Source organism: Bactrocera latifrons, unplaced genomic scaffold (assembly GCF_001853355.1).
Source record: "Bactrocera latifrons isolate USDA-ARS-PBARC rearing strain unplaced genomic scaffold, ASM185335v1 scaffold_52, whole genome shotgun sequence".
In the NCBI taxonomy this organism is placed as follows: domain Eukaryota; kingdom Metazoa; phylum Arthropoda; class Insecta; order Diptera; family Tephritidae; genus Bactrocera; species Bactrocera latifrons.
The window spans coordinates 1-21,931 of record NW_017537179.1 but is presented as its reverse complement, the minus strand read 5'-3'; the positions used below and the strand labels follow the sequence as shown (position 1 = coordinate 21,931).

Sequence of the window (21,931 nt, the reverse complement as noted above, 5' to 3'; positions counted from 1 at the left end):
CATTCTGACATTTCTTCCGTAAAATTTAGTGTTTCTGACGTTTTTTGTCACAAATAGAGTATTTTTGGGTAGACTTAGACTAAGCTCATCTCTGGACGAAATCAGTTGATAACTTGGCTTCAAACGGTACAAATAACTGCATAAAAAAAATATTTTTTTTATAAAAAAACACGTCAGATACTCAAAATGAGTCACATACCTGCATTGCAGAGAAATTGCCAGAGTATCTATTGCTTTGAGAAACTAAGTTAAATTACTGCACAAGTATACTACTTAGTTACGTACTTGCACTTTTCATCGATGTCAACTCTTTGGTTGTCAGCAAGCAGACAAAGTCAAAGCTGATCAAATCCAGTTGCTGCAGATTTACCTTAAATCAAAAAACTGGTGTAGAGAGTCGAACTAAAAGAAAAACAAACAGATGTAAACAAAGCCACGACCACAATCTTAAATGGATTTTGTGGAGTACCTGCAAAATTGTTGTCGTCTGTATACGACGCCAACTAACGTATCAATGTCAAAGATTGCCAAATGAGTTTAACCCTCAGCACAAATGCAGGAATGTGGGAGCATGCATAGAAGTAAACTGAGTTTTGCAAATTGTTGCATGAATAATACAAACTTAGAAAATTGTATGGGCAAGCAAAATAAAAGAAATAGCGGGAATCGAAAAAGTAATGAAAGTGACAGGAAAAGAATTGAACCTAGAGCACAAACAAACCAAAATAACAACACAAAGCCAAACACTTTTCGAGTTGTTTGCCAAAGTTATAGTTTAAAAGTTTCCTAGCAACATTGTTGCAGACAAAAGTTTCTTAGCACTAACTACACCAATGTTGCTTTTGACTAAGAAGTAGCTTCGCAACAAAAATATCAACTAAGCGGCAAGTCAGTGGTGGCAGTGGCCCCAATGAAAATGCAAAGAAATGTGAAAATCAAAAGAAAAGCAGCAAGTAATTTCTTTGCTGGCTTTTAATGCGAATAAAAGAGGTGTCTATAAAAGAATAGTGCGCGCCTTACCGTGGCATCAGTGTGTTTTGAAGACTGCCAGAAGCCGCTTCAGTCGGTTAATCAGTTACTAAAGGTAACAACAAAAGTGCCTAACGATACATGAAGTGTAGTCAAACGCGACCAAAAGCCAATAGCCGTTTTGGTTGAATTGCTCTCGGTGCGATTGTGTATGCGCGTGCATGATAAGCAAGGATACTGAAGAAAAGTGTAACAAACAGTGCTTGAAACACACAAAATAGTGAAGACGCACTTAAAACCGGGCAAAGAAAAATAATAAAAAAAAAAACAAAAAGCTTAAATAAATAATCAATCCAGTGCTCAAAATGTCGTTTAAAAAGACTTTTTTACCTGCGAAACTAAAATATCGCGCCATCTGCTGGAAATACGTGTTCGCGCTATGCATTTGCCATCTTTGGCATACTTGCAAAGCCGGCACAGAAAATCTCACCAACCTTCCTTACACACAACAAGGATCAGCAGCAGCATTATCAGCAGTGTCTGCAAGTAAATCTTCTGTAGCCGCATCCACCTCAACCTTATCAGCAACTTCTGCCGCGCCCGGGAGTAACACAAATGCCGGCACACGCACCATTCTACGCATCTACGATGAGTGCAGTCACTCGATTGGCGGTTTCGTGCCATGCCTGAAAAAGAAGGCAATTTCCTTTATCGACCGCATATCGCACATTGACGCGATCGCCGTGGCGGAAGGTATTAAATTGGTGCGTTTGCCGAATAATGCTGTAGCCGAAACACCGCTACCACTTCAACCGCTCTATAGTGAGAACGAGTTGGAGCCGTCCTTATCGCGCTCCAGCGAAGATCGCGATATAAAATTGACAAATATGCTTATTGAAAGATTGAGCTATTTCTTCAACGGGCACACACTTCAAGTGAATTTTCCAAAATTGACCGCTGAGGAAATAGGGCGTGGTCTTGAGGAAGGTAAGTGAACCAGCCACAAGTCAGGGCAGCTCCTACTACAAAATATGATACTCTTTGGTTAAGAGTGAACAAAACAAAACATAAATTCTCCAAAATAACAATTTCCCAACCACAGAGAATTTTTGATGGATTAAGCCGCCGTAAATTCAGTGTTCTGAAGATTTAAGTCAAGTTTTAAGTTGAGTTTTTTTATATACTATATTTAAGAGATAGTTTGCCACTCTTTAAACTGCATTTTAAGACATCAGCAGATGAAACCATAGGACCTTCAAAATTTATGCATACAATGTTTCATGTGAAAAGCAACGGACCAAATAATTCATTATCGGATTTCTTTGTCGTGCCGTACTAACTTTTAGCTTCTCAATAAATGGGTCTTTTTTTCCTTTTTAAGGAAAGTACAGCAAAATAGTAATCTCACTAATTATTATTCCTCATGAAACCTGATTTTAAAGGGTGGTTATGTACTAACAAAATATTTTCTTGAATTTCTCTCTGCAAAACGTTATTTATCAAAACATAACTGAATATAGGTCACTAATCGTCATATATAATATTAATTTAGATTAAATATCGACTCCAAACTTTTGCTTCTTTGCCTAATTCCACCATTTTATTTATATTCGACCTTTAGATTGAATATAAATCTTCTAATTGTATGAATAGTTATGTATTCCAATTCAATTACTCATTACTCAACACAAATTTTCCACACTTCAGCGGTTTGTATACCGGTTTTCACAACAACAGAGTGCATAGCAGCTAGAACGGTTCATTTTCGAATATTCTATTGCACTCCCATCTTAATTAACTATCGGGTAGCATCAGCCACAAATTCAACTCGAGCACACAAACTTTATATGATTAATAAAATAGGTTACGACATCTACACAATTTTCGCAAGATCTTTCTTAGCTACACTGAAAACAATATTGCTTATTTAAGTATATAAGATACTATGATTCTTTTCTCGAGAAAATTGTATACTGCCCGTAGGTGCAATAAGCGATCAATAATTGAATGACTGTTTGTTATAAGAGTACCTACTATAAAATTGAAGGTTATGGAGAAAATTGTAATTGTATTTTGAAATCTTTACCTGTAAGAGATTTTAATGCCTCACCAATCTGTTAGAATTCAATTGACATATTTTTCCGGTACCAAGTTTTACGCCTTTGGACTACAATTTTTCTCTGAATTTATAAAATAAATTTTCTTAAACATACTAAGTATACTTAGGTCTTTTAACCATTTATTGAAAGATCGTTCTCATATTTGCTGTTTAAAAATAGTCAGGTGGCAATTATTATTTTCGAAAACAAAAATATCCTCTGAAATCCAATAATTAGTTTTTGAGTTATTCGACAAATAACAAAGAGAGTTCGGGCACTTCAAATCGCTAGTGTGAAACTTTAATCGCGTTTTTCTCAAAGCTATGTTTTTTGAACTGGTGACAACTGTAACTCGCTCAGTAGATTTTAATGAAATTTATACAGCTTTTAGAATACATAATAAACTCAGGCATGATCGAGGAATTTTTTTCCAAAAAATTTCGGTTTTCTAAGACCAATTAACTGTTGATTTTTTCGCAAAAATTAAAAAAAAAAAAAATCGTGAGGCCGCCATTTGGTTAGTTTTGAAGAGGACTTATGGTTGTCAAGGCAAGTACCTTTTTTTTGGAACAGGGTCAATACAAACAACTATAACTTTGGAAATTATTATAATTTTTTTTAACACATTCTATAATAATGCCAAATTACTACTTTAGTTAAATAACACGATTTAAAAGCAAAAAAAATTACTGAAAATTGTAATTTTTTCGAGCCTCTGACTACCCCTAACCCCTTAAGCATTGGTTAAGTCTTGCGGCATTAAATTGGAAATAATACTTTATTAGTGTCTTTAATCAATGCCGTTTAACTAAATTGCATTAGTTTACAAATTTTTAACCGTTAAATTACTCAAAGCTATGTTTTCGGTTAGTTATAACTTATAACTTTATGAGGCTATATGAAACCTCTAATTATAAAATCGCCACAAACTAAACAACCCAGTATGTATTTCATACAACATTTTTGGACATTTAGATAAGAAAAACTAATTAAAATGAAAAAAAATTATTTCCCAAATAAAAGCTGAACCATCCAAAAACTTTATTCCTCGATAAATCAATTACAGAAATATAAGTTTGTTGCTGTATTAAAGGGCATGGCATCCATTGAAAGGACGTGGACGTGAAAACTATACTATTCCATAAGTTTTTGATTAAGTGACATTTTCTTCACAGAAGAAAGAAAATTTACTTTTACAGAAAGCTGTGCCTTTTATCTATGCTCTCTCAAAATATTGTCAAAATATTTCGAAACTCCTGCAGGACTCCACACAGAAAATAAACTATATATATTATTTTCATACTCGAACAATGAAAAAACTTACAAATTTTGCTTGGAAAGGCGTAAAAAGATGAAACTTGCACATCATTTTGCTTGGGTTTGCGTCCAAAACTTTTTATGTGAACGTAACCATATAAAATCGTACATCTGCCAAACAAATCTCTGGCGTAAAGCGAAGCAAAAGTTCTATATGTACTGACCAGAAAATTTTGTTAGCAACAAGCTCTCCACATGGATCACTCAGCTTTTCTAAACGTGTAGTACAGTACAGGGAACTTTTCTAAAAAACTTCTCCACTCGTAATATTTACTGAATACAAATAATCGTCTTCATAATGTCAGAGTTTATAGTTACTAATTCGACTCATAACAATCAATGCAGTTCTCTTTCATGTTTATGTGATATTTTTACCGTGTATCGCATGCATGTTTAGCATTTTTACTCTGCAAGAATGTGCCATTTTCACAAGGAGCTGTAAAATATAAGTGCAGTTCATATTATGAGATAATTAGATTCATACCTATCGCACATACATAATTATCGAATCTCACAGGCGGGTGAGTAAATATCGAATAAGATGACGCGACTCAGCTCCATTACCTCTTATTTATTCAGACTTACTTAGATAGTATTTACATTATGTACAATAACTTTAAACAATGGTGTGTATTTGCCATTGTACGAATATATTCTTTTTTTGGATTATGCTTGGATCACTTTTAAGGTCAATGGAAATAGTTGGCAAATAACTTTCACATTAATTGTGGGTGAAATCTACTTCATTAATATTTAGAAACAGGTTTTAGGTGACGTAGCCGGTTTTCCTTTTAATCCAAAATATTATATATTATACTGTGGCACATTTTTGGGATTATTGTCCGGGGGGGTGAAAAATTCGAAGTCAGGGTGATGGTACTAGGTCAGTATAGTAAAACGCTCAAAGGGTTTGACGTTCGTTTGTGTCAGTTTTTTTTATGACCTTTTAAATTTCTTTTCCTTATCTTGATGTTTTTTCGCTTAGTTGCAAAAAAATTATATAAAAAAAAATAAACCAATTTCCGAGAATGCTCTTAACATCCTTGCGACAGAAACATCGTAGTTGTTAGAAAATTAGAAATTAGAATAGAAAAAATTAATTAAGAGAATTAATTAAGTTAAGATGGAAAACCATGGGAAATAAGGAAAAAATTTAAAAGATCATAAAAAACTGACACATACGAACGCCAAACCCTTTGAGGGTTTTACTATACTGACCTAGTACCACCACCCTGACTTGGAATTTCTCACCCCCCATATTAGCTGTTGTACTGTGTTATGGGTGGAATTCGAAATGATTGTAGCTAACACGTATGTACATCTATACGAAAAAAAGGAAAGCGATTCAAGGTTTCTACCCGCGAACTTAAAGTTTAGGGCCTTAAATCCCATTTTCACCTAAACTATTTGGTAACAGAGGAGACCGTACAAATATAATATACTATTTTATTAAAGATAAAAAAGTACTTTGTAGGTTTTCGCATCCTTGACAAGACATATCGCCATGTTTTAGGGCGATATATCTTTCGTTACGAAAATTATTTTAATGGAGTTCATAACATGGGGTCGCTCAGAATCTACATTAATTTTATGCAATTCTTTTCTTATCTGTTTCCCATTTTGTCTCATGAATAAGGTGTCTTCAACTTGATATCATGGTAGCTAAGTAAGGTATTCTTGGATAAAGTCCATAATATTAAAACTTTAATTTGTTTTTCATGTGTTATTAATTTCTAAGTGTGGCTTTATGTTCATAGTAATAATGTTTCTATTGTTTTATTTTTTGTTGACCGTGTTTTATTTGACCATCACAAGCTAATAGCTAAATCATGGACAAATAAAACGCACTTAGCTTATTCCATATATTCGCTTAAAAATTAATTAGGTTGGTAATGCGGACAAGAACAATCAGTTCTTATACAATTTAGTTCGAAATTTCAAATTTGTACACGGAATATTAATATCCTATACAAATATATTTATTTTAGTTATTTGAGGTCTAGAATACAAAAATATACATATTTATCTTAATTTTAACTTGATACTCATCCAAAAAATCTGTAATTTTGGCTTGTTTACATTTTCATCTGTCAAAATGAAGTTTTTCGTTTTGCCAACTACTTTTATTTTGGAAAAACCTTGCTATTGTGAATGAAAAAAAGCGATGAACTGGCAATGCCTCTAGTTCAATATACAAGCTATGAGAACTTATGACAAGCCAACACAATTATGTTGGCTAAGTCTTCCATACAAAATAAGCTTAATTTGCTGGTCAAAAAAACACGCCTTTTTGGTTATAACTGTCCCGCTGACGAATTGCCGGAACCTATGAAACAGTTGTGTACTCCTTCCCTCAATATGCATTGAGACTTGTATGATACTAATTTTAAAAACAGGTCGGTTCAGTAAATATTATGTTTTAAAATTATACTAAAATAGTCATAAAAAAGTATAAAAATAAATATTTCTCAAAACCGTTATGTACTTATACAATTCACTTGACTCATATCGACTTTTGTGCAGATAATTTTGTAGTGTTTTAAACGGGACAACAAATAAATTTTGTAAATACTAGTTGCGCTATGCAGAATTTTGAACCAAAATTGCTTGACGTAAAGAATAAATAACATATGGCTAATTTAGACAGTTCCCAGAAACTTATTGAAGTAGTATTTCATTTCCACCAACACCATTTTTACACGACTGTATATAATGCTTTGTAATTAAAGAAAAAAAATTACATAGGATTCTAAAATTGTTACGCGAATATTAAAATTTCTTAATAAATATTTAGCCAAGTCGCCATGAAATAATCGTGTAATACCGAAAGAGCCATTTCCTGTATAAGTTTGGGTAGCTACATAAAAAGACAGAATAATTTACAGAAAATTGAATTAGTTAATTAAGTTTATATTTGACAGTGAGTAGGCTCATTCATAGTAAAGCTTGCTTAAGTTGATTTATACATTATATTTTCCTTACTTACTGCAAACCAGAAATGGTAATCAAAATAAGATAAGTTAGAGGCAAAATGGTGTACAGTCCCACACCAAATGTCAAACTTTAGAAAATATTAGAAAATTGATGGTCACTGACTAATGATGATGAACACGAGTGAAATCCTGCGCACACATATTATGCCAGTAAGTGAATCCCATTCAGAGTCATATCCCCGAATAGGAAAAGTGGTCAGCGGCAGCAAGTGAATTAAAAAATTATCATGAATGTGAATTGATGGCCTAAAATAGCCATTTAAATGTTATGATAACACATTAGCTATGTTTTTTCTTTTTACAATTCCTCAGAAGTAGCAGTTAGTTATCCGCTGTTGGGTAAACGAGTTGCCAGGTGTCTATGCGTATGTCAAAAGCAATTAATCAATGAAATCAAATAGTATAGAGACAAACTATGTTGCTATGGCTAATGGCTGTCCTAGAAACTTTTTTCTTGTACATTTTTTGCAACTTATAGCATACTAATACCTAATATCTTGATAGCGACTGCCAATTGCAGAGTCTCACTTTCCAAATTTAATAATTTCCTAAAATTTGTCTTTTCTTTTTTCTTCCTCATACAGGTCGTGGCAAGATGAAGAAAATGATGAGCATGATGATGATGGGCATGGCCATGAAAATGATCGGTATGCTGCCGGTTGCCATGGGTATGCTTTACATGATGGCCGGCAAGGCGCTGATTGTCTCCAAGATTGCCCTATTGTTGGCGGGCATGATGGGTATAAAGAAACTAATGTCCGGTCGAGGCGGCGGCAATGGTGGCGGTAATGGTTGGTCGTCCGGTGGCGGCGGTGGTGGCGGCTGGTCTTCCGGCGGTGGCGGTGGTTATGATCGACGTTCACTAAATGAGGCGCACGAATTGGCTTATCGTGGTTATACTCATAGACAGCCATCTGGTGTGTATTCGAAGCAGAAGTCAGCACAGCAACAAAACTTTCATCAACCACTACAGCAGGAGCAGCATCAGCAGAAACAGCAGCAACAACCGTTATCGCTGCAACAGCAGCAGCAACAGCAGCAAGTGCAAAAGTCATAAACAGTAGCCAGCAGAAGAAGTAGTGGTTACAGTGATGAAGAGCTATCGACACCAACAAGAACAACCAATAACTGTAATACAATCGAAGTGCAAGAATATACATATACATATGTATCTATTATAAACACTGAAAGGCATGAAAATTAATGCATTCACTCATCATTCATCTCATAGATGATGTGTAGCATCTGAACACAAATCATCAGCCGCCAAATTGCCAACAAAGATAGCTTCACATTTGTTGTGCAGCATTTTGTAATTAGAATTTCTGCTACTGTTTCGTATCTTCAGCTCTTTCAACATATTCTCTTGCCAATCCTCTTCTAGCTTCAGTGAGATATTGGCGTCTTTCCACATTTCACGCTGTTTCGCCAACTGCAGAGTCAATGTTTCTTCTAGTAAATATTTTCTATCATTTTTGTTGTTTTTTGCTATAATATAAACTACAGTTATTAATATGGATTCATTGCCACGAACTGCAATCAAGCCAACGCTTTTCTTTGATTAACTACAGTCTATTTTTTCTTCTGCTTCTTTTACTATCTTTATTAGCTGTGAACTATGGCGAACTCGCTATTTTACTTTCCCCTTTACCACTCAATTGCACTTACTCTATGTAGCTCTTTGTTACAGTTAGTTATCAATTACCGGTAGTGTTTTAGTTTCCATTATTCCAGGTGTACTTCCTTATTCGCAAACACACAGAAATGACCATAGGCATGCGCATGCGTACATGTGCGTTAGCTCTAAATTCCTCATTTCCTAGCACATTGATAGGCCATTTTTCATTAATTTCACATACAATATGGGACACCAAACGATTTCTTAAGTGAAAATTCATTGCAAATGAAACACCATTACTTGTTTTCCTTTTCAATTACATTCATTAATTTTTCTTTGCTAACTTAATTATTTATTAATATTTTGTAGTTTTTAAGCCTAAACATTTTTTTAAGTTTTTCTAGTGCTATGCATTCAGAAAATAAAATTACAAAAACATACAAAACCACAAATAAAAATTATATACGTATTTTATTTATAATATAGTACGTAAAAACCAACTGTTTACTGCATTTTTATACATAGTTATATTAAATGAATTGCAATATAAAATAAAATACCTTGGCGTTTTTTTCAACCCACAGGTTTCAGTAACTCCTGTACGCCTCTCAGTACCGGGGTGTTCGGCCCTCATTCTGAGCCTTCATTATGCCAATGACGTATCCTCTTTGTTTGCTGCGCTTCTTAGAGGGAACGCTTTAATGTTCGAGTTGACGGTTTTTCATAACCAATACTTGAACAGACGGCGTCACAAGCGAGTAGCAGGTTAACCTCTGGCATATTATGTTAAATGGCTGGTCCCATCACCTCCGGCTTCCAAATGGAGCAATAGGTAGTTAATAGCAATAGCAGGTTAACCTGAAGAAACTTCCACAACTACATGATGACAGGCGGAACATAGATAAATAGATAGATATATAAATTGACGAATGCACCGCGACCTTAGGTCTATTGTGCCCTCTCCTAACTCACAGGGACTCACTTCGCCCCAGCATATTGATCAAGTCCATATCCTGCTGGGTGCAAGCGAGCACTATCCGGAAACATGGATCCAAGGGCCTTTGACCTGCGTCTGCAGACTGCGATGCAGTCGATTAGCAGGTGCTCCGGGGTTTCAGGCTCCCTGTTGCAAAAGCGGCAGTTAGCGCAAGAGGTTAGGCCCATGTTAAATAAATGCCTTTTCAACATGCGGTGGCCGGTGTAAAATGCGACCAGAAGCCTGAGTTTATCCCTTGGGAGGTTAATTATAGATTTGAACCTGTTCTGGTTGTACCCCCGAATTAGCAACTTGGCATATTGCATTCCCTGCCCACTCTCTATTCCTTACGGAGCAGTTCCTTCACAGTATGGGGACCCACCCCAGTGCGAGCCCTACCATATTGGTGAAGACTGCGAAGCGGGAGAGCTCATCATCCAGTTCGTTGCCGGATATACCTCTATGATCAGGCACCCAGATTAGGTGCACCCGGTTTCTTTCAGCTAGGCTCTCTGCACTCCTGCACTAGTAACGATTTGATCTCCTAAGAGGAGATCGCTTTTAGTGCCGCTTGACTATCGCTAAGTATAGTTATTCGCTCGTTGCGATAGTTGCGATGGAGGTTTGCCTCTATACACCGACTTGTGGCCAAGACTTCAGCCTGAAAAATGCTCGGATAGCTTCCCAACGGTATGGAGAACGGTTTGGCGGAACATACTCTGAAGCCGACCAAACTTTTACCTGGACAGAGGCAGTTACAACATTAGTCCTCTAGCCTTTTCTGCTGATTTCCCAGCATAATCAATTGGATGAATGTCGCAACCACGAACCCAGGATTTAAAATTAAATCTGAAATGTTAATTCCTAATCATAGTATTAGGAAAAGCTTAAGTCCAGTCGTTTAGTTCTATCCAGATTGCACCAACTCGGAAGCGATCTGCCCTACATCCCAGTCTCTGCGGTACTCATAAAAAAGTCAAACAGTCAGTGTTAGCGAAAATCGCGCATCACAAATAATACTTTTTGACATTTACATATACATATATTAAACGATGACGTACTCAGTTTGATAAGCTTTTTTATGAATTTATACAAAATTTTGCTATAAATTAAGACGTTTTGGCAAAAAATATACATATGATGGCAAGAATATAATATTATATATTTTCATGAATATTTAAACGATGTTCGTGGTTTCGATGAAGCTGAATAAATTATTTATATCGAAACTGCTTGGTTTTAATTTGATCATTTTGCATTTTCGATGAAGCTGAATAAATTATTTATATCGAAACTGCTTGGTTTTAATTTGATCATTTTGCAATGAAAGTGTTCTAAAACCCAAATATTACAGCGGCGATGCATAAATACTGCAGTTATACCCTATCGATACATTGCAGTAGTTTTCTAAATCACTCAATATTATAGTGTGAAATATACTAGTGAAATTCGCAGAAAATCCTTTCCTCATAAAACTGTTTTATTATATTTGAATATCAAAAATGGTTTGGATCAAGTGAATACTTTCCTTAGGCCCATATACGTAATATAATATAAAGACTTTCGAACTTACAGGTGACTTTATGCTGGATATATCGGCCAATATGTCAGTTATCTAAATGAAAATTACAGAGGGTGTTTTACTCATAACAGTATATCTTAGTAATATCAAAATAGATACAATGGGGCGAAAGTTTGACCTAGCCCCCATATAACTAATATGACTGACTTTACTCCGTTTGATGGGTGATTGTTTAAGAGGTACCTTAATTGTTTTGGTATGTGGTATCATAATAGTTAATATACGCAACGTCTAACCACTTTCAAAAAGACAAAATCAAGCACATTGTTGATATTTCTTATAAGTGAATTGATTACACAAAAATTTTTAACATTGTTTATTCATTCAGACGCCATCAAAGCTGCAGGTACGACAAAACAAAAATATCTGCCTCTTCTTAATAATGAACACTTTTGTTCCCAACAGTGAGTTTCCTTGTCATAAACTAATACAATTGTCTTGTCATCAGAATTAGAGGTGCCACCAAGAGCCCATAGTTTATTATCTAGCGATACGCCAGCGATATTGCCATAGACACCTTCCAAACAATAAATCTGCAATCATATCAAAAATATTTAGGCCCCTATTACGGTTTTAAACCTAGTTGCATTTTCCGTATGCGTCGATATCAACTCAATACTTAAACAAAAAAGTTTCGATTAAAATATCGTCATACTTCAACTTTTTTGTGGTATTAAGGTTTTCAATTATGTGCCGATGGGATTGACTTAGGTATCAAAAAATTTCAACTGCCACCAAGCAGTTGCTGTAGAACATTACTGTGATTATTTAGGACACATATTATTAAAAAATCGGTAAAAAGAAAAACTATTTTATTTATAATTTTAAACTGCTTCAATCAGTTAGTTTGCACAAATACAGAGAAATATGAGACATTTGTTGAGCCTCTGGAAAAATTCAGAAGCTAGACAACGCAAAGTATAACTTGGAAGTTAGACAAGGCAATGTATAACGAACCGTATTCGTATTTCGAATTTAGAGAGTCGGTACAATCTAATATTTTTAGCTATATTATTCTTTAAGTAAAATTAAATTTTTTAAGCGTTTTTCTCTTCTTCCGTCATTTGTATTTTATCCACTCTGTTCAAATAATATGTCCATAATATTTTTTTAAAACCTTATTAACAATTCATGATCTATTGCCAGCCTAAAGTTAAAACCATTTAAATTGACTACCGTCAGCAAGGAATAGGAGATTTTGTGGTATCCTCAATATTTAAAAGCCATTAAAGCCTGTTACGAAATTCCAATGAAACTTAAAATTAGTTTTAAGTTAGTAAAACAAAAACGGACTTGGTTGTAACAGGGGTGTGAGTTTCATACCGAGCGATTGGAAAAAAATCAACTTAATACCATATACCTGAGACCATTTGTTACGCTGAGGATCATAACGTTCAACAATTCTGCTACTTTTACGCCACCAACTACCTAATACATAAATATGACCATTATGTGCAGCTACCTGTAATAAAAAATAGCAATACATTATTTACTTTTTTTCAATATAAGATAATCTGTTATAATTTTATTTTTTTTTTAACAATTTTTGGTCATTATTTCTGAGTAAATATTTTTTCTCCTATCAATATCAATATCAAAATCATATATAAGGACTATGTCCCAACCGGCGTGAATGGTCCTGCACAGCACTGCTCCGACGGGTAGCCAGAGGCCGCATGCGTACGATGACCAAGAGCTGTCACCTCATTTTTCAGGGTATTAGTCCAGACGAACCTGCATGGAGAAATTTCTACCTCGAATAGAATGATTTCGTACAACTTGGAAGCCCTCCTGATTCAGGAATCGTGAGAATTTAAAGGAGAGGTTAAAGGTCTCACAGAAACAGCGAATGGTAATTTGGGATATCTCATGTGGGAGACCCAGAGCCTGCGAGGTACTAAGGAAAGATATTAACTTTCTTTGTTTTTTGGAATATTGTGGAGTAATAAAGATGGAGATGTGGTACATGAATCGGTCTATTTCCCCAACCAAAATGGCAACATGAGAAACAACAAAGTTGGTCAACTATTGCACAAGGCACAGCTTCTTGCTCACCATTGGATGTGAGGCTAACGGGCATCATTTGGAGTGTGTATATTAATTTTGCCAAGATGTGTGTAATTTCCTAAAAGACACGTCATAGGCCCCCTAAAATATATATGGTTATAAATGATAAGCATGACGAGCTGAGTCGATTTAGCCACGTCCGTCTGTCTGGACATATACTTATAAGCGAACTAGTCTCTCAATTTTAGATATTGGTATGAAAATTTGCAGATATCTTTCTCTTCATAGCTTCGATGCAGCGGTAGCTGATGTTGACGAGTTGAATGGCGGGTGACTGTCTGTCTGTCTTTCAGTTCTGTAACTTGAAAGAATAGCGATATTTTTGTACACGTATTCCTTGGCAAAAAGTGAGGACGAGTTCGTAGAAGGGAGGGGCGTAATCGAACCACTGCCACGCCCACAAAAGCCATAAGTAAGCTGCTAATTGATCCAAAAACACCGTCTGAGACAAGTAAAGGAAAATCTTGGCGTTAAATTCTTTTAAGTCAACGATACGGCGATTTTGAATGTTTAATTAATTTTTGCCAGATGTTTTACTGGTACACATTTTGGATCGTCTTCGATTTTTGTTCCAAAATTTCTCACTGTCGATTGACATTGCTCAGGAGATGATTCACTTAGTTAGTGGTTCTAACTGGTGACGAATCATGGGTATAATGTTATGACATTGAAATGAAAGCTCTATCACCCCACTGGAAGCTGCCGCATTAGTCAGTAACTTGGCGTTAAGGCAAATGTGATGGTTTTGCATCATGAGATCTTGTTAAAGGATAGTAAGGTCAATAAAGAATATTACCTGCAAATTAAGCGCAACTAAGTAAAGAAATCCCCCAGAAACGCCCGAATTTTTGGAAGAAGAAAAAAGTACAGAAGAGGGACTAATTTGGTCAAATCATACAGGCCGATAGACTAAAGTCCTTCACAGTAAAGGGTTTGGAGAACCAATGGTTCATATTATCCTTCAAAGACTACTCACCCTAGCAAAAAGAAGGTGCGTAAACGTTGGAATAAACCAAACCCATCAAAATCAACCAAAATCCATTCACAAGAAGAAAATATGTTCCATCACTGAGAACTGTAATAATCATTGGGTTGGAAATAACCAAATGCGTCAGTGTCTCACTCATTACTATTATCGAAAAGGCAGAGTCTGAAATATGTATTTCGGGTGGTATGTGCATGTGATAACAAAAAGGTCCATTTTTGCACTGCAGTCAACAGAAACGGAGGGATATATCACGAAAATAATCGCTTTTCCCCAAATGAAGGCCGCCTGTGGGATGTGCAGTGTTATCTGCACAGATTGGGGTATTGCTCTAGGATCTGTGTCACTTTTGCTAAGTTAAGAATAGAGAGACCAGAGTACACACTCCTGGATTGTCCCGCAATCGCAAAGAGTCATGAACTGGGCAATTAAATCCGGTGATAGAACACATTACAACAATTAATCTAAGACGTTTTAATATGACTGGATGATAAGAAGTGTTGTAATAACAAAAAAGGGCACAATATACCAGGGTCCAAGTGCATTCCTAAATAGTCCACTAGTAAGTTCACCTCGGAATTCGAGATATAGTAGGGTGTATCTACCATATGTAGGTTTTGAGACAACTTTTAGGGTGTCAATATACAATATTTAGAGACTTACAGCTGAGTATCTCGAATTCCGAGATTCTTACCTAATTTAAGCTTAAATGACTGGACTAAAAATGTCATCCTAATCTAAGGTCGTCAAGTGATCTAAAATTGTGAGCCGAATTTTTGACAAGTTAGGAAGGGCTACATTCGGGTGTAACCGAACAGGTCATACTCTTGCAACTTGTCAAGATCAAAGCCAGGAAAATGACTTCAGGTCATAAGGTTTGTAAGTTATAAGGATAAAGCAACTCTTCGCCCGATTTTACCAATTTAGTCATAAAAACGCACAGTTATTATAAAAACGACCTCAATTAGTATACAGTATAAATTGAAATAAAGAAATTATTGTTTCGATTCAACTCATTTTTGACAAACCGACATAATATAATTAGCAAATGATTCTCTCCTCATTTATATAATATAACTCACAGATTGACCGATATTTTCGATCAAAAATTGGCTACGGGCACTTTGATCCACATATTCCTTATCTGAAGGCTGGAATAGTTTTGGTCCGATTTGGACAATTTTTGGTCTTAGGATGGTCTACATTAAGTGAACAAAGTTTTGTCATGGTACCATCATTGGTGTTTGATTTGCATACTGAAAAGTGAAAGAATCAGATGAAATTAAAAATTACCTTATATGTATGGGAAATAGGCGTGGTTGTAGTCCAATTTCCGTTGGTTCCAAACTAGAAAATAGGAATGTTAAAATAGTATTGGTCGGATAGGTCCTAAGATATGGTTTTCAACCGAAATGTGGGTAGTGTCACGCCCATCGCCCTTTTCGACAGCTTCTCCTATAGAGTGCGATTCTATCATCTCAGATGAAAAAATTAATTCCTCTGGAGTATTTACTTTTTGATTTAGAGCGCTTTTAGTAGTATTTAACCTTGCCGTTATATGGAGAGTGGGCAGGGTCATTAACCGATTTCATCCATTTTGTAAATTTTATCCTACGGGTTCCCTTGTGCCAAATTACAATGTTATATTTTAATTTAGTGCCTAGTTATGGCATTTATGGGCATGGCAGTGGTCCGATTGCGCCCACTTCTGAACTCATTCCCACTTTTTTGCCAAGGAACACGTGTACCAAGTTTTATTACGATATCTCAATTATTACTCAATTTACCGCTTGTATAGACAGACTGCCACGGGATTCGACTCGCCTCATCATCCTGATCATTTACATATACAATATAACCCAATATCTAACTCAGTGATAAATACAACCGTTCAGTGAATAAAACTATTATAATTTGTGTATAAAAAAGACAAACTTTTTGATTTGTTCTCCTAATCTGAATAATAATAATTCTTACCCCAGGCAAGTAGTGACATGTTTTCATATCTGCGCAAGGAGTCCAGGTATTCGAATCCGGGCTGTAGCATTCGACGGATTTTAAAGAACTTTTCCCACAATAACCGCCCACTATGTATATTTTACCATTCAAAGATACTGCACCGGCACCCTCTCGTCTCACATTCAAACTGTTAACGAACTCCCAACCATCGGATTTCGTATATCTGGAAATAAACAATAAAAAAAAATGAGTGCTAACCTCTAAATTGAAATATAAGGTATATCGTATGTTACATTAATGAGCGTCAACGGCGAATTCTCCATTAAAAAACTTAGAACAAGTCTAAAAAAAATTGTTGACAATGTCAGAGTCAGAATATACCTACACCCAGAGGTAATCAATTGAAGAGGCAAGGATATGACGTTTTATAAACCTCTGCGCATGCTCTGTGTCCTGTATATTTCACCTTATTATGTTTCTAGAATTTAGATGTTTGAGACAAAAGCCTTTTGATGATCCCTACCATATTACTTAATGTATACCTTCTTATACATATATATAAGAATTGCTTTTCTCCATACATTCTACCATAAACATCTTATCTAAAGTGCCCTCGCCATTATTCTTAAAGGGAACCTTTAATAGTTAAAGCTCATAATCGTTGTCGTTAAGTAATTCATTACAGATTTATACATATTTACCTTTCCACTGACGACAGACTTTCATTACCTACACGACCACCAATCGCGTAGATTTTCTCATCTAATTCGACAACACAATGCCAGTATCTTGCTTGGTCCATGGACGGAAAATTTCGACATGTTTTATTTCGTATATTCCAGCAGAGGACATTGTTGAATGTTCTACCTTTATTCCAACCCCCAATGAATAATATATTATCATCCTTTAAAATAGTACTAAAAAAAACGGTAACCGAATTTTATACTCGCATAGTCTTGCCACTCATCCTCAGCCTTGTTATATTGTAGCAAGTGTGAACTATTCGTCTATTTAAAAAATATTGGACGTTTACTAATTAAATGTATTAAACTTGGAATTCAAATCGCTGCGCGCGCTTACCGTGGAGCAAACCGCCAGCAAAGTTGTCTCACTACAATTTCCAGCACCTAACAACCGCGGTTCTGTAAATCGGATATTTATCTTAGTCCGTGCTTTAGGCTCACTGATCCACAACACCGCCTTCATTGCCAGTAGCTCACAACCAGGTATTGTGTATATGTGTGTCAACAGAAAGTCCGTAGGGAGTTGGGTAAGCCGCAGAGAAGCTATTAAAAGTGATAGCTGCTCTTGACGAGCTCGAACATCATGGTTAATCCAGAGTTTTATGGCATCATAGGCATCTTCCTCACGAGTTATATTCAAATTGTCAGATTCGAGAATGCCTTGCAATTTTTCAACATTAAAATTCATAAACTCGTCGCTCTGGCTCACCTTCATGAAATTCTGTACTTCGTATTCGATGATTTTTTGCGTAAGTAGTTCACATTTCGTTTCACCCTCTATTGTAACGGGTGATTTTTTAAGAGCTTGATAACTTTTTTAAAAAAAAAAACGCATAAAATTTGCAAAATCTCATCGGTTCTTTATTTGAAACGTTAGATTGGTTCATGACATTTACTTTTTGAAGATAATTTCATTTAAATGTTGACCGCGGCTGCGTCTTAGGTGGTCCATTCGGAAAGTCCAATTTTGGGCAACTTTTTCGAGCATTTCGGCCGGAATAGCCCGAATTTCTTCGGAAATGTTGTCTTCCAAAGCTGGAATAGTTGCTGGCTTATTTCTGTAGACTTTAGACTTGACGTAGCCCCACAAAAAATAGTCTAAAGGCGTTAAATCGCATGATCTTGGTGGCCAACTTACGGGTCCATTTCTTGAGATGAATTGTTCTCCGAAGTTTTCCCTCAAAATGGCCATAGAATCGCGAGCTGTGTGGCATGTAGCGCCATCTTGTTGAAACCACATGTCAACCAAGTTCAGTTCTTCCATTTTTGGCAACAAAAAGTTTGTTAGCATCGAACGATAGCGATCGCCATTCACCGTAACGTTGCGTCCAACGGCATCTTTGAAAAAATACGGTCCAATGATTCCACCAGCGTATAAACCACACCAAACAGTGCATTTTTCGGGATGCATGGGCAGTTCTTGAACGGCTTCTGGTTGCTCTTCACCCCAAATGCGGCAATTTTGCTTATTTACGTAGCCATTCAACCAGAAATGAGCCTCATCGCTGAACAAAATTTGTCGATAAAAAAGCGGATTTTCTGCCAACTTTTCTAGGGCCCATTCACTGAAAATTCGACGTTGTGGCAGATCGTTCGGCTTCAGTTCTTGCACGAGCTGTATTTTATACGGTTTTACACCAAGATCTTTGCGTAAAATCTTCCATGTGGTCGAATAACACAAACCCAATTGCTGCGAACGGCGACGAATCGACATTTCACGGTCTTCAGCCACACTCTCAGAAACAGACGCAATATTCTCTTCTGTACGCACTGTACGCATTCGTGTGGTTGGTTTAATGTCCAATAAAGTAAACTGAGTGCGAAACTTGGTCACAATCGCATTAATTGTTTGCTCACTTGGTCGATTATGTAGACCATAAATCGGACGTAAAGCGCGAAACACATTTCGAACCGAACACTGATTTTGGTAATAAAATTCAATGATTTGCAAGCGTTGCTCGTTAGTAAGTCTATTCATGATGAAATGTCAAAGCATACTGAGCATCTTTCTCTTTGACACCATGTCTGATATCCCACGTGATCTGTCAAATACTAATGCATGAAAATCCTAACCTCAAAAAAATCACCCATTATAAGCACACTGTAATGTGTAATCGTTGATATGCGTTACAATGTAGTTCACACAAGTGCTTATGGCATCATCCAGTTGCAAAACGATTGCCGCCTTTAGCATCGCACCGCCATTGCTAACGGTAATCAACAGCTGGCCGGTGTAGCAAAAGATTATTAAAGGCTCAAAAACATCGCTATCAATATCATTTATTTCGAAGGGGGAACTAATGCCTTGACCTGCACTGAAAAGGTTCTTGAAGTAAGGACTCGCTGCTGAGAGTATAAAACGATGAGCAGGTATTCTGGGCAATACAAAAATTATAAATAGAAATCGGTAATGCTATGTAAGCTGAAGACAAAATAATACTTACAGACAAGTTGAGTTTAAAGCATTAAATGCCACATCCATTAGTAACTGTCCGTCATAGAAGCAAAATAGTTTCCGCATTAATTTCTCCATAAAACGTTTCTGCGTACTCGAATTTCTCTGTAGAGCAGGTTTTTCTTTAGAACGTGTGGCCATTATTAGTTATTGAACTTCCCCTTCGTTTTGGAGAGAGAGAGAAGAAAAAAAAAAAGTGTGGAAGTTTGTTTTCAAGTTGTATAGCGTATACTAGATGTCCGGTGGGCGACTGTCACCTTGGCAACTTTGATAGCGCGTTGGACCACGAACCTGGCAATACACTAATCACAGAACATTATTTATTATTTGTAGTTATGCAGCTTTGAATGAAATCTTTAACAATTTCTATGTGTGAATAAAATACACCAAAATCTCTTAATAATCTTAATATCACTCACCCTTGCATTTATTTACGTTTAATATTAGAGATCTGGACAAGTACTATAATTGATACATGGATACTATTTTTCCATATTTTAAATTTTCTTACGTTATTTTTGTTTTATTATGTCATAATTTTTAATAAGCAATTTTAAACGCAGGTGTCAATATTGAAAAATATTTTTGTATGAAGTTAGTAGTGCAATGCCACAGCACAGTTTTAAGTATTATGAAACATCATTTCCCTATCAACAAGACTTGACCGGCTAAAAATGTGTTAGTATTAATATAATCGTTGGAAATGTGACATTGTACTGAGATCTAAAATGTTGACTCGACCTTTGCGCCGGACCAGCTTGATATTTCGGTTTATAAAGAAGCATTCTCTTTTGTAAGACTTTTCTAGAAACCGGTAAATTAATATGATGATTACATACATTTACGTTATAACAATAGCGTGTAGAAACATTAATTTAACATACATATGTACATATAATATATACTATATATTTTTGTAAATGTATACATACATATGTATAGCATTAAAGAACACTTACCACAACACAACAAACGAAAGAAAACTGGACTTTGCTAATCACGCTGCTGTAAATCAGAACATTTTTTTTCAACAACTCCCAACAAAATGTTTTATAAGGACAATACGCAAATGATCACAGCCAACAGTTGACTTGTGATGGCGCGACTGGCAAGCAAAGAACGTCTATAATAGAGAAGGTTCACGTTTCAAATACCGTAACTTTTCGAAGGGGTACTCGGCAGAGATGAGCCAGTCCCACCACAGACAAATTATAAGCGTGTTTCAATTGAGCATTTTCAGTGTTAAATGAGAAAAATAATGCTAATTCCAATGTTAACAAATTTACGCCTAGAGATTCGTTTATTTTCTATGCGCAACCGACTCGGCACATAATTTATATACATCCGTACATATTTGGTATCAAAGCATATACTTAGTATATATGTGCATAAGTATGTATGTATGTTTATTAAAATTTATCTACATATGTATTTCATTATGATTCCATAAAATCATTGAAAATATATAATAAAGTTTGTATTATTATCCAAATAATTAATATAAGTTAAGGTAATTAGTTTGAAACTTATACACTTACCTTAAAAGTTTTGATATCATCTTAGAGATTTAGCGGTCGCACATGTTCTCATATACATACATACATAGAATTATGTGTGCATGTAAACAAATATGACAGACCATACGCATAATGTTTGTAAACTTGCAACTTGCAACATATGCATGTAAATATGTACACTCAATGTTTCATAAGAAATCTCCGTTCACACGGTCASCCAATGGCGAAGCTCATTTTTTGTCAAAGAGTCAAAGTGGCGTCAATGCGTCACAACATTGCATTGTTGGTAGAAAATCCGAGCTGTGCGAAAAAAAATAAACCAACGGCCGCCGATTGTCTCCGCTTCCCTTGCCCCTGTACAGCTTCGTAAACAAACCAGCGTATATATGTATGTTTGTGTGTGAACTTAAATACATATCGACGCAGATTTTTGCAAGCCGCGTACAAATATTTTTTACATGACAAATACAGTTAATCCCGGATATATGCAACAATCTAAGATACAGATTTTTGTGGTTTGTGAAAAATAAGAATATAATATGGCACATAGGCGAGTGCGGATACTTAAGCGAGTGGTACTTAAAACAATAAATTATATGTATTTCAAAAAACAACCGTGAGATGCAGCAAGATATAATATAGGCTGTTAAG

General features: G+C 35.8%; 1 protein-coding gene and 1 pseudogene across 1 annotated transcript; one reads left to right on the top strand and one right to left on the bottom strand.

The window, feature by feature from the left end:
- Positions 1 to 1,029: 1,029 nt before the first annotated feature.
- On the top strand, positions 1,030 to 9,373 carry LOC108974067. Its single transcript, XM_018941683.1, has 2 exons — positions 1,030 to 1,956; positions 7,963 to 9,373. The coding sequence occupies exons 1-2, from the start codon at positions 1,335 to 1,337 to the stop codon at positions 8,433 to 8,435; spliced, it is 1,095 nt and encodes a 364-aa protein (XP_018797228.1). The 5' UTR covers positions 1,030 to 1,334; the 3' UTR covers positions 8,436 to 9,373.
- Positions 9,374 to 11,874: 2,501 nt separating this feature from the next.
- LOC108974001 lies at positions 11,875 to 20,270 on the bottom strand (annotated as a pseudogene).
- Between the last annotated feature and the right edge of the window lie 1,661 nt (positions 20,271 to 21,931).

What these genes read in the sequence shown, in the direction of transcription:
- LOC108974067 (XM_018941683.1), top strand. Translation starts at nt 1,335, where the DNA reads ATGTCGTTTAAAAAGACTTTTTTACCTGCGAAACTAAAATATCGCGCC. An exon ending in AGGGCGTGGTCTTGAGGAAG is followed by an intron (nt 1,957 to 7,962) that starts GTAAGTGAACCA and finishes TTCCTCATACAG; the next exon opens with GTCGTGGCAAGATGAAGAAA.